At 36.9% G+C, this 13,318-nt stretch overlaps 1 protein-coding gene across 1 annotated transcript; it reads left to right on the forward strand.

The window, feature by feature from the left end:
• The first annotated feature begins 10,970 nt into the window (after positions 1–10,970).
• LOC125146907 (olfactory receptor 4P4-like) lies at positions 10,971–11,900 on the forward strand. Its single transcript, XM_047823828.1, has one exon. It carries the CDS (start codon positions 10,971–10,973, stop codon positions 11,898–11,900), a length of 930 nt encoding a protein of 309 aa, XP_047679784.1.
• Positions 11,901–13,318: the final 1,418 nt, after the last annotated feature.

Genomic DNA, 13,318 nt, shown 5'->3' on the forward strand with positions numbered 1-13,318 from the left:
TGAAAAAAATCCTTTGTGATTAATGCAACCTTGAATTATTTAAGCTTCTTCATGTAGTAAATAATAAATTCCCAGATTCTACTAAGTCATGAATTCTCATGAGGTTTGTTGAGATAGAAAATAAGTTCTGAGTTCTTGGAGACTACTGACATTATCTCCGGGGTGAAGATTCTGTTGTGTGTAGACATGAGAAACTTTTGTAAACAAATAGGTAGAAGACCATATTTGTGCACATAATCACCCGAGATGACAAAGCCTAACAGAAAGTAGTGCATCATACACATAGTGGCAGCTAAGTAAGAAAAGGGAGATGGAACGTGATGTAAAGTCTATGAATGCAAAGTTAAGGAGCTTTCCCTTTACTCTTAGGAAATGGGGAACCATTGGTACAAATTGAAAACACAAGTGGAAAAATGAAGAGGAATTTGAGGAAGGGGGAATAAGGGATATGGTTTTAGTAAAAATCTTACTGTGCCTTGGATGAAGTGGGGTGAGGTTCAATAAGGAGACAGAAGCCAGAGACAGAAAGCCCAGTTAGGAGATTATTTATAACAGTTGACATAGGAGGAACAGGGCATTGGTGGTGGGTATGTGAAGAGAGTATACCAAAGCTGCTATAAATATAATTCATAATGCTTGTTGTCTAAATACAGTACCATTACAATTGCTAACAATTTTTATAGACCTCAATAACTGATTTCTATGTTCGTGGCATTGTAACGAGTGCTCTGTACATATGATCCTAGTTAATATTGGTAACATCCTGTGTGGCTGGTATTATCTCATACATTTTGCGATGAGGAAACAGTCTCAGAGACTTATGTTGATGGTAATAATAACAGTAATATTAACTAAAATTAAATGTTTAGTGGATCTAAATATTTTGTAGACATCTGTTGATATAATCCCCACTACAACCTTGTAAGATAATGACTGGTATTTTTTAAATACTTGTCTTATACATTATGTAATAGAAACATAGAGAAGTTAAAGATCCTGCCAATATCAATATTCTAATTAAGGACAGAGCCAAGATTCGTTCAGATTATATTTGTTAATTTTTTCCTTAAAATTCTTACCTGTGCCCTATTTTCTTATAATTAACAACATTGAACTAGTAATTTCCTCTTTATAGGACCACAATAATTATAATTCCTTTATTATTACTTTGGAGGCAAGGGTATATAAAATGGTTTCATTAGTAGACACAAACACACACACACACACACACACACACACACACACACACACACACACACACTGACATGTTTAAATTCCCAATTATCAAAGGTGGTATTACATTCACTGAAAAATCTTTTTATCTGGACTTCTCCCTCAGACCTAGTTCTCCCTACTATAATCCACTTCCAAAGCAAAACACCTGCAAAATGTTGAAAAGGATTGCCATGTGGTTAAGTGTTTTGGTTTGAAAATCAAAAAGACCACATTAGAATCCTGATTCTTCCACCTGCATCTCCTTTGATCTGGAGTATATTTCTAGCACGTCACATCTTTGTTTCCTCACCTATAAAGCAAGATTAGTAATATCCATCTTACAGGTTTTTACGAGAATTGATTATGGAAATATATTTGAGCAGATTACCACAGTGTTGCACACACAGAGGGCTCTCATCTATTTTTCAACTGTTTATGCATCTAGGATAATGGAATGGTTGACATGTTGAGTGATAATTATGCAATAATTTAATTATTCAAGCATTCAGGAAAAATCAACTCCAATTTTACTTTTAAAGAAGGCATACAGACTCCATTATCCATAGCCTTTATTACCAAGAAGAATTCTCCACTCATGCTTGGACTAAATGGCTGATGATATATGTCATTTGTATTCATACTTCAGTCTTTTCTATGTGAGAAGTATATTTATATTTTTTTCTCTCTCAGGATTAATCTAGATTATTAAACTGGATACCTCACTGCAATTGTAAGTGGTCTGGTGACAGACAGCTGGCTTAAATTCCATGAAGTTCAATACAATTGTCTTCAATTCCATGAAGTTCAAAGTTTTCATCTGTCAATTTAGGTAAATGATATGTACCAACTATCTTTTGAAGAAATGGGGTGAGGATAAAATACTCCATTACTATGTTTGAAGGGACAGAAACAATGTTTAATACATGTGGGAAGTAACAATCTTTAAGACACATCAGCAATATTGAACACTTACCTTACAGACATAGGTCTTCCTGATGTTTGGAGAGTTTTGGAAATAATCCCATCTTCAAAGTAACCTTCTCTAGATAAGTAACTTTCAATATGAAAGATATGAGACACTTGGAAAGAGACTCTTCAAATAATTCCATATCAAATTACCAGTTTTTAATGAAGTGTTTTTATAAGTCAAAAGCTTCCCTTCTAGCCCAAAGCCTCAAAAAGTTGTTACAGAAGACCTGGGATTTGAACTTAGAATGGATTCTTTTGAAACACTTTGGAGAAAGATCTACAGATGGCTTTGGTCCCATAGGCAAGGGGCAAGAAGTATGGAGGAAACACATTCAAATGGGTCATTCCAGCCAGAATGAATCTTGCTCTGGAAAATGTGATCAACAGAAACCATTTTCAACTTGCACTGCATGGATATTTAAAGAGGTTTCCATAAAGGTTCAAGGACCTTGTCCTGTAGCTGCTACTGTCTCTCCCAGGAATTAATTATCTCCTCAGATGGAAAGGCCTTGTGTTAAAGCCATGTTAAAGAGACATGTTTGACAAATATCCAATTGTGAATAGGGAATTGCATTCCTTGTACTTGGAACCTAACCATGTGAGAGTTCCCTTCTCTATGTGACACTTGGTGTCTAAGAAAGCTACATGTCCTGTGAATGGAAAAATGCCATAATTCCAGTGTGGGGGCTTGTGATGTAATTTATCTGTTGACTCACGTCACATAGAGAACTTCTGTCTCCTTGGCAATAATAAAACTTTTTTGGAACCTGCTAAGGATTCCTTGAGAGCTAGATGGATGAGGGCATAAGATCATGCAGCCCTTTTAAAGTCAAGACTCCAAAAGCTGGTTTTCACATGTATCAGGAAGCTACGGAAGTGAATAAAAACTCTACAAGGCTCCCAATGAGTTATCTTAGGGACTTATGGTCTGGTCAGTACAGAATACTAGGCAATATTGAAATTGTGGCGAGACAGCAGAACACGAGTGGAGAGTCCTAGTTGCTCCACAGCTTTGTCACTTGGTACTGTTAGATTTTCCTTCGAGTCATTCTAGGAGACGTGTGGTGATGTATGGCTGTGGTTTTAATTTTCTTTTCCTGATGGCTAAGGATGAGATTTTTTTTCATATTATTGACCATAGGTAACCCTTGTTTTGTGTAATTTTGTTCAAGTCCTTTGCATAATTCAAAAATAACGGTTCTGGTTTCCTTATCACTGTTACAATTGTTCTTTATATATAGTACAGGTCTTTGTCATACATATGTTATGTATATATACAAAATTTTCTCCTAGTCCATAGATTGTTCATTTAAAAAATGGTGTTACTTGAATAGCAGCAGTTTTAAAACTTTGATGAATACTAATTTTTAATTTTTTTCTTGTGATAAATGTTTATTATTTTGTATCTAATAAATATTGGTGTACTGCTTAGGTCAAAATGGTTTCTTCTGGAATTTCTATGGATTTAACTATGGATATTTAACTTTGACATGTAGGTCTCTGTGTCATTTTGAGTTAATTTTTGTGCATGGTATGAGGTGAGATTGTGGTTAAGATTAATTTTTTTTCTCATGTGGATATACAATTGATCCAGTATAATTTGTGGAAAAGCTTATACTTTCCCCATTTTATTACTTGACATTTTGTAAAAAGTCACATAATTAGGCCTATTTCTGGGCATTCTATTGGTTTCAAGGTCTCAATGTTTACCTCTTCGTCAATACCAAACAGCATTGATCATGGAGCTTCATAACAATTCTTGAATTTATGTTTATGTGCCCTGGGAAACCAAAATAGCCACTGGCTCACTTGGTTGTGATATTCACTTTATTGGGGTGATCTGGACTTGAGTCAACAATACCTGAAGTATGCCTGTACTTTGCCAGGCTGTTTAAAACTCTGCTTTAGCCTTCACTTCTTGCTTTCATGAGTGGTGAATATTTTCGTGTCTTCTTGAACATTTCTCAGCACCCATCCAGCCCTGAGCATCTACGGATGGTTTTCTAGATTCCCTGGTATATACATAGGTGGTTCTCATAGCCCTTATTCTCACATGTATCTACTTTCCAAACCTCATTCTTCCTAAATTTTTCAGTGGATTTACTGCTTTCCTTATCTTATACTTTGCCTCAGGCAGTTGTAGCCAGTACATTTGCTCAAATGCTTTTGATAAAATCTGCCCTGCAGGTCTTTCCAGCCTCTAGAAGTCTCTAAGGTGGATGAAACAAAATCAAGCTAGTGAGCCAATTCTTCATGGCGCCCCCAAAAGTGCAAAACATACCATCCCAAGTTTTCAAGGTCAAGTTGTGTCACCAGCAAAGCCACATGAGGAAGGTGGGCCATCATCCTCTTGGCTGCAACTGAGTTGGGAAGTGGGAAATGCTGAGTAAGTTAAAATTCCACAATGTTTTCTTCCCAAAGCATATCAGGTTCTTTCTTCATGAATCATTCCACTGGTTGTAGTAGCTTTTAAATAGGTTTAATAGTTCCTAACCTTTGGGAAATCCTAGGCAGTGATTTAAATAGCTAAACAGACACTTAACATGTGGCCCAGACAGTCCGCTGGTATTTAGGCAAGAAGAAGAAAAGCGTATGTGCATACAAAGACTCTAACAGTTTATTTGTAGTAGCCCAAAATTGTAAATAATCTCAAAATTTACTAGTAGATGAATGAGCAAATTGTGACATAGCCAAACAACAGAATACTACACAACAAATTAAAGAAAATCTTAGTTGCTTCATATTTCATTATCTAATACAAGTGTAAATCATGTCTATTTTAATTACATGTCTTATTGTTTATTGATGGCAAATAGACATGTATTGAATATTGTATATTAATCTTATGGTTGGCACTATGCAGCTCTGCTATTTCTAATCATCTCTATAAAATTTTTGGATTTTGCATGTGAATGATCATGTCATCTGCAAATAATATCAACTTTATGTCCTCCTTCCCATTACCTGCATATCAGATTTCTGTCTTACTGCGCTGCATAATAGTGTTGAATAGAAATCGCGATAGAAATGAACATTTTTGTCTCATTCGTTTTTTTTCTACGTTTATTTGTTTATTGTGAGACAGAGAGCACAAGAAGGGGAGAGGCGGACAGAGAGGGAGAGAGAGGATCCCAAGCAGGCCCCGCGCTGCCAACATAGAGCCCAGTGTGGGGCTAGAACTCACGAACTGTGAGATCATGACCTGAGCAGAAACCAAGAATCCCATGCTTAACTGGCTGAGCCTCCCAGGCGCCCCATCGTTTTGTCTCATTCTTGATGTAGGGAGAATGTATCTAACTTAATCCCTTTAGGATAATGTTTTCAGTAGAGCTTTTAAGAACCATTATTTTTAGCGTCAAGAAAATTCCTTTATATCATTAACATACTTTTGAATTTAATACTGGTAAACATTTATATGATAAACATACAAGTTTATCACATACTTTTTCTGCATCTGTTGAAATGACTATTTAGGTTTTCGCTTTTAATTTCCACTTTTGTGGGTATATTTATCAAGTTTCTAATAATAAACCTATTATAGAATGGATAAAACTTGGTAATGGAATGTTAATTTTTATACACAGTTAAAGTAATTTAATATTTTGTTAAGACTTTTACAGTCTTAATTTCAGGAGGAAAAGCACCAGTGAACAATTGTATTTCCTTGAAACCTAGTCTTTCACAAGAATGGATGAAAGTTTGATTTTTCCTCATCTAATGGAAACTCTGTAAAAGAGTGGAGTAATCTATTTGGATAAAATGTTGTAAATCCATTTGTGACTGGTATTTCTTTTACGGGATTAATTTTAATGAATTCTGTTCTTTACTAGTTATAGACTAGCCATCTTTTGTAATTCCTCTGAAGTGAGTTTGGGTATAATTTTTTGTAGAAACAACTTTGTTTCTTTGTTTCTTTGTTTGTGTATGCCTTCAAAATTATTGGCATTTAGTTGTTGATGATATTTTATATTTTTCGTCTCCAGTTTTATCAGTAGTTATGTTATCCTTCGTTAACATTATATATTTATCTTTTTTATTTTATACTGATCCATATTGGTAAAAGCTGAACTATTTTGAAAGGCTTTTTCCAAGATCCCACATTAAAATTTGTATTTTTTGTTTCCTTTGTATTTCTGCTATGATTTGCCTTATGTTTTTTCTTATTACTTTTTAAACATTTCTTATATTTATATTTTATTTAGTTAACATACAGTACAATATTGGTTTCAGGAATAGAATTCAGTGATTCATCACTTCCGTGCAACACCCAGTCCTCATCACAGCAAGAGCCCTTTTTAATACCCATCACCCATCTACCCCTCTCACACCCACCTCCCTCTACCAACTCTTAGTTTATTCTCTATCATTAAGGGATGTGGTTTGTTTCCCTCTCTTCTCTTCCCCCCTTCCTGTATGTTTATCTGTTTTGTGTCTTACATTCCACACATGAGTGAAATAATATGGCATTTGCTTTATTACTTTTTTATGTGCTCCTGTCTTCGAAAGATAGCATCTTTTTCAGATTTTCTTTGTTTCTAATGAAAATGTTAAGGTTATAATTTTCTTCAAAAGCGCCACTATCCCTGCCTTCTATAAACCTGGACAGGTAGTAGTTTCCTTATAGTTTAAGTCTAGGACTTTTTAAATTTTCCAGTATGATTTAATTTTTAACAAGTTAGCTATTTTGCAGAATATAGATGTAATTTCCTAATAGTATATATGTGTGTGTGTTTATATTCGGAACCACCTATATCTAAATCTTGAACTACTGTTACTATTTATTGTGCTCAGAACTTTGTATTGTTTCCTTCTTTACAATATGGTGAGACTTTTAAAAATAATCTAATAACCAATTTTATGCATATTCTATCTATGCATGCAAAAATATATACTCCTTGCTAGATGTGTAATTTTACATACATTTCTATATATTTTAAGTTCTGTTGTTCAGATCTTTTAGACCCTCTGAACTTCCTGCCTTGTCTCCTCACCAATAATTGAAAAAGGAACATTGCCATCTTCCACTGTGAAGGTGGATTCATATTTTTCCTCATGTGGATTTCTCTAACCTTGTTGTGTGCATTTAGAGGCTACATTATTAAGTGCATGCATGAAGCAGGGTCTGCAGCCAGAAGACAGAGGCAACTACCATTATTTAAGGAGTGTTGCGAGAGGTTATTTTTACGACGTGGACAATTAGAGGAAAATCACAGGGAATGTGCAAGGTCCTGGGGCTCATGGAGTTGAGTATGATTGAGTACAGTGGGGGCAGAGAAGTGGCAAGCAGACGTGGAAATGAGCAATGCAGAAAAAATAAAATAAAATTAGACCTTAGATGGACCTAGCGTGAACTAAGGGCTTCAATTTATTAAACCTGATTTACTCAAAGTAAAACAAAAATAAACTAAAATAAGCAAAAGAACTAACGATGCATTGTGGCACTTTCCAAATCCTAACTTGTACCCTAATGTTAGATGATACCTGGTAACACAAAACAATGTGCATGACTTCTAAGTTTCCAATGGGTGTAATTAACCATTGAGGATAATTTCAAAATCTTCATGCTAATGGCAATGATTCCATGTTGATGAGTAAAATATTAATACTCTTCTAACTCTCTTTGCATATCTACCTCATTAGATGATATGAACAATTTAAAATCTATATATGTATGTAATACATATCTCCAGGCTTTGATGAAATTATTCTAGGAGAAGGGGGAGAGAAAAATAGATGCCCATATTACATCAGTATTACAACATTCAGAAGTATTGAATTACTAGAGATAAATGAAGTAAGCCTCAAGGTCGTCTCTATGACCGCTATAATAACATGGGCTGTATTTTTAAAATTATAATCACACACACATCGGCTTCTGTAAAATGCCTGTGGGAGATTTCCCCTCAGGACCCTCTCATGCTTTAACTCAAGGTATTCCCAACAATGTTTTCGTGAAAGGCTCTTTGGATGGAAGATTCACAGGAGAGTTGGAGATGCTCCATGTCTGCTGTAATATAACACAGACACCGAGAGTAAAGGGAACCGCCAGAAGGATCACCTTGACATTTATATACAATATTATATATAAAAATACATATAATATATAGATAAAGATGAAATCATTATGATTTCCACAAGTCTTCGCTTAATACAAAATTTGATGTCATAATTAAAATTTTTAATTTCTTCTGTAATTTCATTGGTGTTTTTTAAAGTTTATTTATTTATTTTGAGAGGGTTGGGGGACAGAGAGAATGCCGAGCAGGCTCCTCACTTTTAGCACAGAGCCCGACACAGGACTCGAACTCACAAACTGGGAGATACTGACTTGAGCTGAAATCAAGAGGCAGATGCTTAACTGACTGAGCGACCCAGGCTCCCCTTCTTGGTGGCAATTTTGAGAGGGCATTCAAGAGAATGCTGGAGTGCAACTGATGAGGGTTTTAAGCCTTTATTTTCACCTAGGAGAAGACATCTAAGCATAGATGAAAAAAAGCGTAAGCTTCCAAATCATACAGAAATGGTTTAGATGGAGATCTCCCTCTTAGGATTTATGTAACCTTGGATGCAAGTTCCCTTATTTGCAAAACAGGGGCAATAATACAGCAGTCCCCTTCACCCATGGTTCATGTTCCATGGTTTCGGCGACCTTCTGTCAACCACGGTCTGGAGGCAGACGATCTCTATCTGATATACTGTGAGAAGGTCAATAGTAGCCTAACCCTACTTCCCTGTGCCTATCTCATCCACCTCCCTTCCTCTCATCGTGTAGGCATTTTATCATCTCCTATCATCACAAGAAGAAGGGTGAGTCCAGTAAGGGTGAGTATAGTTGATATTTTGAGAGTGAGAAGGAGAGAGAAAATGGAAAGGGAAAGGAAAGAAACAGGCACAGGGAGATTTTACGAATTCATTTTTTTCTTTTTTTCCCCAGAAGATTCCCGGCACAGAGTTTATGGGAGCTTCTTGGAAGGATCTTTTTCTATACTGATCTCTATTTTTACAATTGATATTTAAGCATTGTAGGTTGAGAAGTACTGGACCACCTGTTAGATGTTGAGGCTTATGCCAATGTCGGCAAACATTCTAAACCAACAGTTGCATTGTCTACGGTTTTGATTCTCTAGTTCTTATTCTACAACTTTAATGAAAACCTACTCTGGGATTTCTATATGTCCTTTAACTGATCATATTCTTCCATATAAACAAACATTCATCTTGGATATTCTCAATTTATACATAAAGGTACTTTGCTAAGCTCCATGTGGAAATCAGAACAAACTTACACCAACAGAATGTTTTTTCCTTAACCTCAATGTATGTCGAATATAAGTTCTTCAATCCGTCCCGTTGTGGCAGAAAACAAAATCCACAGGTAAAGGCAATCAGCTGATGAAAATGCTGGTACGTATCTTCTTATATAACCATTTGTTCCTCTTCAAACATTGTTGGGGGTACTCTTCTGTGGACCTGACAAGTTGGAATGATAAGGCCTTCTATTGTATATTCTTAAATGGACTTCATTTTGCTCTTGGATCCAGAAGTTTTAGTTCCACGTACCAGCTGAAGGGAGAGGATCAGGGAGAATGGATTGCTCAGTGTGAACAAAAAATAGTTAACAAGACACGGGAGCCTGGATGCTCACCTGCATGATCATTAGATGAGGGATCTGTCCACTACATCATATTGTTCCGTCATTGGTACCATCAAAGTAATTCCGAGACATCAATAGTCTTTTAGGCAAATCATGATTTTGCTGTGGAGGACGCTTGGTTATGGGTAAAAGGTGATTTTTCCACATATTCACTCTCTGCTTCTGGGTCTCTGCGTCTAAGTGGTTGCACTGTTCTAAACGCAACGCTAAATATGCAGGACATTCTTTAATCACACTGGGTTCTTCAGTATGTACCAGACAACAACTACCTGTCCTCAGTGTTTCTAACATGTTAACAGCAACCTCTGAAATGTGTATTTAGAATGATTAGGAAAAAGGGAAAGCTTTTATATAACAAGAACCCGTGTTCCTGTTTTCAGAGGCCCAAATAGTGTTTCCAAATACCTATTTTCTGTATCTCCATGTCCTGACTCTTGACCAAACTGCCAAGAAGGACAGTCACTGGATTTGTTCTCAATGAATTCAGGTTATTTATCTGCTACAATTAAGAACCTTAATTTTGCTTTCATTTCAAGAATATTAATTCCACTCAATGCACAGAATGTGGTGTTAGGTTGGGATTTTATAAATTATTTTATGTGGCATAGAGAAGGGGAGGGGATTACTTACAGTTATTTGTGTGTTAATGCTAGAGATGAAAAAAAACATACTATTTAAGGAGGTGGAAAATAGATGGAAGTCCATTTGGTCAGTGGATAATGTAGCATAGCTCTCAAGAGCATACAACTTAGCATCAGATACAGGATCATATCTTCGGTTGCTACTTAATATCTGAAAGAATTGGTATTATTATCCAAACCCACCCATTTTTGTTCCCCCACTTGTCAAATGAGTATCAGAATAGTAACTATTTGGATATTATGAATTAAATGCATGCAAAATGTTTGTAAAACCTCCCAGCATAAAGTATGCTCTCATGAAGTATCATTTGAAATATAATAATGGCATCAAACCAGAGGGATTTAAAAGATTAAATGCAATAGTTCCTTTGTGACCTACATATTTTTCAGTGTAAATATCCTCCAAAAAAGTACTCTTAAACGTGTCGTATGTTCTGTATCATTTCAGATGAATTAAATTTCTATTGTGTCCCTGGACTCACCTCAACCTCATGGAAAATCAGAACAATGTCACAGAATTTGTTTTCATGGGTCTGTGGGGTAATAAGCAAATGGAGCTCCTGTTCTTTTTCTGGTTCCTGCTCTGTTACCTGGCTGTCTTAATGGGCAACGTCATCATCTTGCTCACAATCACCTGCAGCCATCTAATCGAACAGCCGATGTACTACTTTCTCTGTCACCTTTCCCTCATGGATCTCTGCTACACCTCCACCGTGGTCCCCAGGCTACTCAGGGACTTAGGCGCCGCCAGAAGAAACATCTCCTATAACAATTGCATGACCCAGCTCTTCGCTGCCCACTTGCTGGCGGGTGTGGAGATATTCATCTTGGTGTCCATGGCTTTTGACCGCTATGTTGCCATTGTCAAGCCCCTGCACTACACGGTCCTCATGAACCGGCAGAGGTGTAACCTGTTGATCTTCATGGCCTGGGCTGTGGGTTTTTGGCACTCCATTGCTCTGTTGCTCATGGTACTCAACTTACCTTTCTGTGGTCCTAATCAGATAGATCACTACATATGTGATGTGAAGCCTCTTTTGAAACTGGTGTGCAGAGACATTCGTGTTGTTAGTATCTTAGCAATTGCTAATTCAGGGATGGTGGTGGTTGTCGTTTTTCTTGTCCTGTTGGCTTCTTACTTACTCATATTATATAATCTTAGGACCCGCTCCTCTGCAGGGCGACGCAAAGCTCTCTCCACCTGCAGCTCTCACATAATGGTGGTGGTTTTATTCTTTGTGCCTTGTATCTATATCTATGTTCTACCTGCGGGGAGCGAGAACAAGGATAAGGAAATCTCCGTGTTTTACACTGTGATTGCCCCCATGCTGAATCCTCTCATCTATACCCTGAGAAACACGGAGATGCAAATCGCCATGCAGAAGGTGTGGTCTAAAATGGCACATTCAAATTTCCAGTAAAGGTGGTATTAACTGCACTTCCAACTTTGTGTCCCCAGAGCATATTATTTCAGGTGTTATAGAAAACATATAACATTTGGGGGGAAGCTGGACCAAATGGCCTCTAACATAGAAGAGCCAAAGAAGGAAGTCACTGCAGTTGAGATTGTAGTCTGCACTCTAAACTTTCCAACTGGTTTCAGATATGGTTGCATGGGTTTGAGGAATGCTAGAATGCCTTTTTAGAAAGGCACATGCCCAATCATATCACTACTCTCTCCAAAGATATTCAAGGAACCCTATATTCCTTGGAACAAAATCCAAACTTCTCACTGTTTGTGAAAATTTCTCCTGGCCAAACTTGCTAATGTCAGAAGTCACTACATTGGTATAAAGCATGGTGTTACAATGAAAGATATTGGGGCCAGGGAGAGGTGAATGATTATTGACTGATGTGTTTTTATCTCTGTGTCTTGTTAATTTGCTTCATATATGCATCCTCCCCCCTTTTTAAATATTTAGTTAATTTTGAGAGAGAGAGAGAAAGAGAGAGAGAGAGAGAGAGAGAGAGAGGTAGTGCAAGCGAGGGAGGGGCAGAGAGAGAGAGGGAGACACAGAATCCGAAGCAGGCTCCGCGTCTGAGCTGTCAGCACAGAGCCAGACATGGGCCTGAAACTCATGAACTGTGAGATTATGACCTGAGCTGAAGTCCAACGCTTAACTGACTGAGCCACCCAAGTGCCCCATATGCCTCCCCTTTTCTCAAATATCTACAAAATGAGTACTATTGTGCTTTAGAAACTTGTAATATTACTTTGACTAACGCATGTGAAGATTTAGCAGGCCATATGGCTGCTGGAAACGTTACATATTTTCGTTCTTTCTCTACCTTTCTTCATTTATTCCCTGTGCTTGGATACTTTCAACCAGCTGCACTGGACTTCTCTACATTCTCCAAACATACTCTAAAGTCTGTCAGCGCTATGACTGTTTCTTCTCTCTTCTCTCTTCTCTGCTTATAATCTTGCCCCCACTATGCCTCAGTGTCCATGTCTTACATATAAGTCACACTTTTGATGTTTTCTTATTCCAGAAGATTTTGCTGACTCATGGACAGACCAGAAGCATTTCTGTATTCTTCCCTGTTCTTTGTTGATATGAAACTGTACATCTACTCCTTTTAAAACAATCCTGTGCCCCATATTAGTGTTTCTTCTTATGTGTTTTTCCAGTTTGATTGAGCCAACTCAAAGAAGTGGTATATATTTATTTTCTTTTATCTGTTTTCTAGCAATAAACCCATGCAAATTAAGAAGTTAACAGGTAATGAATTACTTTCAAAGATCCTATCTTCTCTTTTTATTGGCCTTTATACATTGTTCTTACATATCCAGCACCTCCCTTTATGTTATGAGCTATCATGGATTAATAATAAAATG

Source organism: Prionailurus viverrinus, chromosome D1 (assembly GCF_022837055.1).
Source record: "Prionailurus viverrinus isolate Anna chromosome D1, UM_Priviv_1.0, whole genome shotgun sequence".
Taxonomy (NCBI): domain Eukaryota; kingdom Metazoa; phylum Chordata; class Mammalia; order Carnivora; family Felidae; genus Prionailurus; species Prionailurus viverrinus.

Bases quoted from the DNA above. Each gene is read 5' to 3' on its own strand.
- LOC125146907 (XM_047823828.1), top strand. From the start codon at position 10,971: ATGGAAAATCAGAACAATGTCACAGAATTTGTTTTCATGGGTCTGTGG.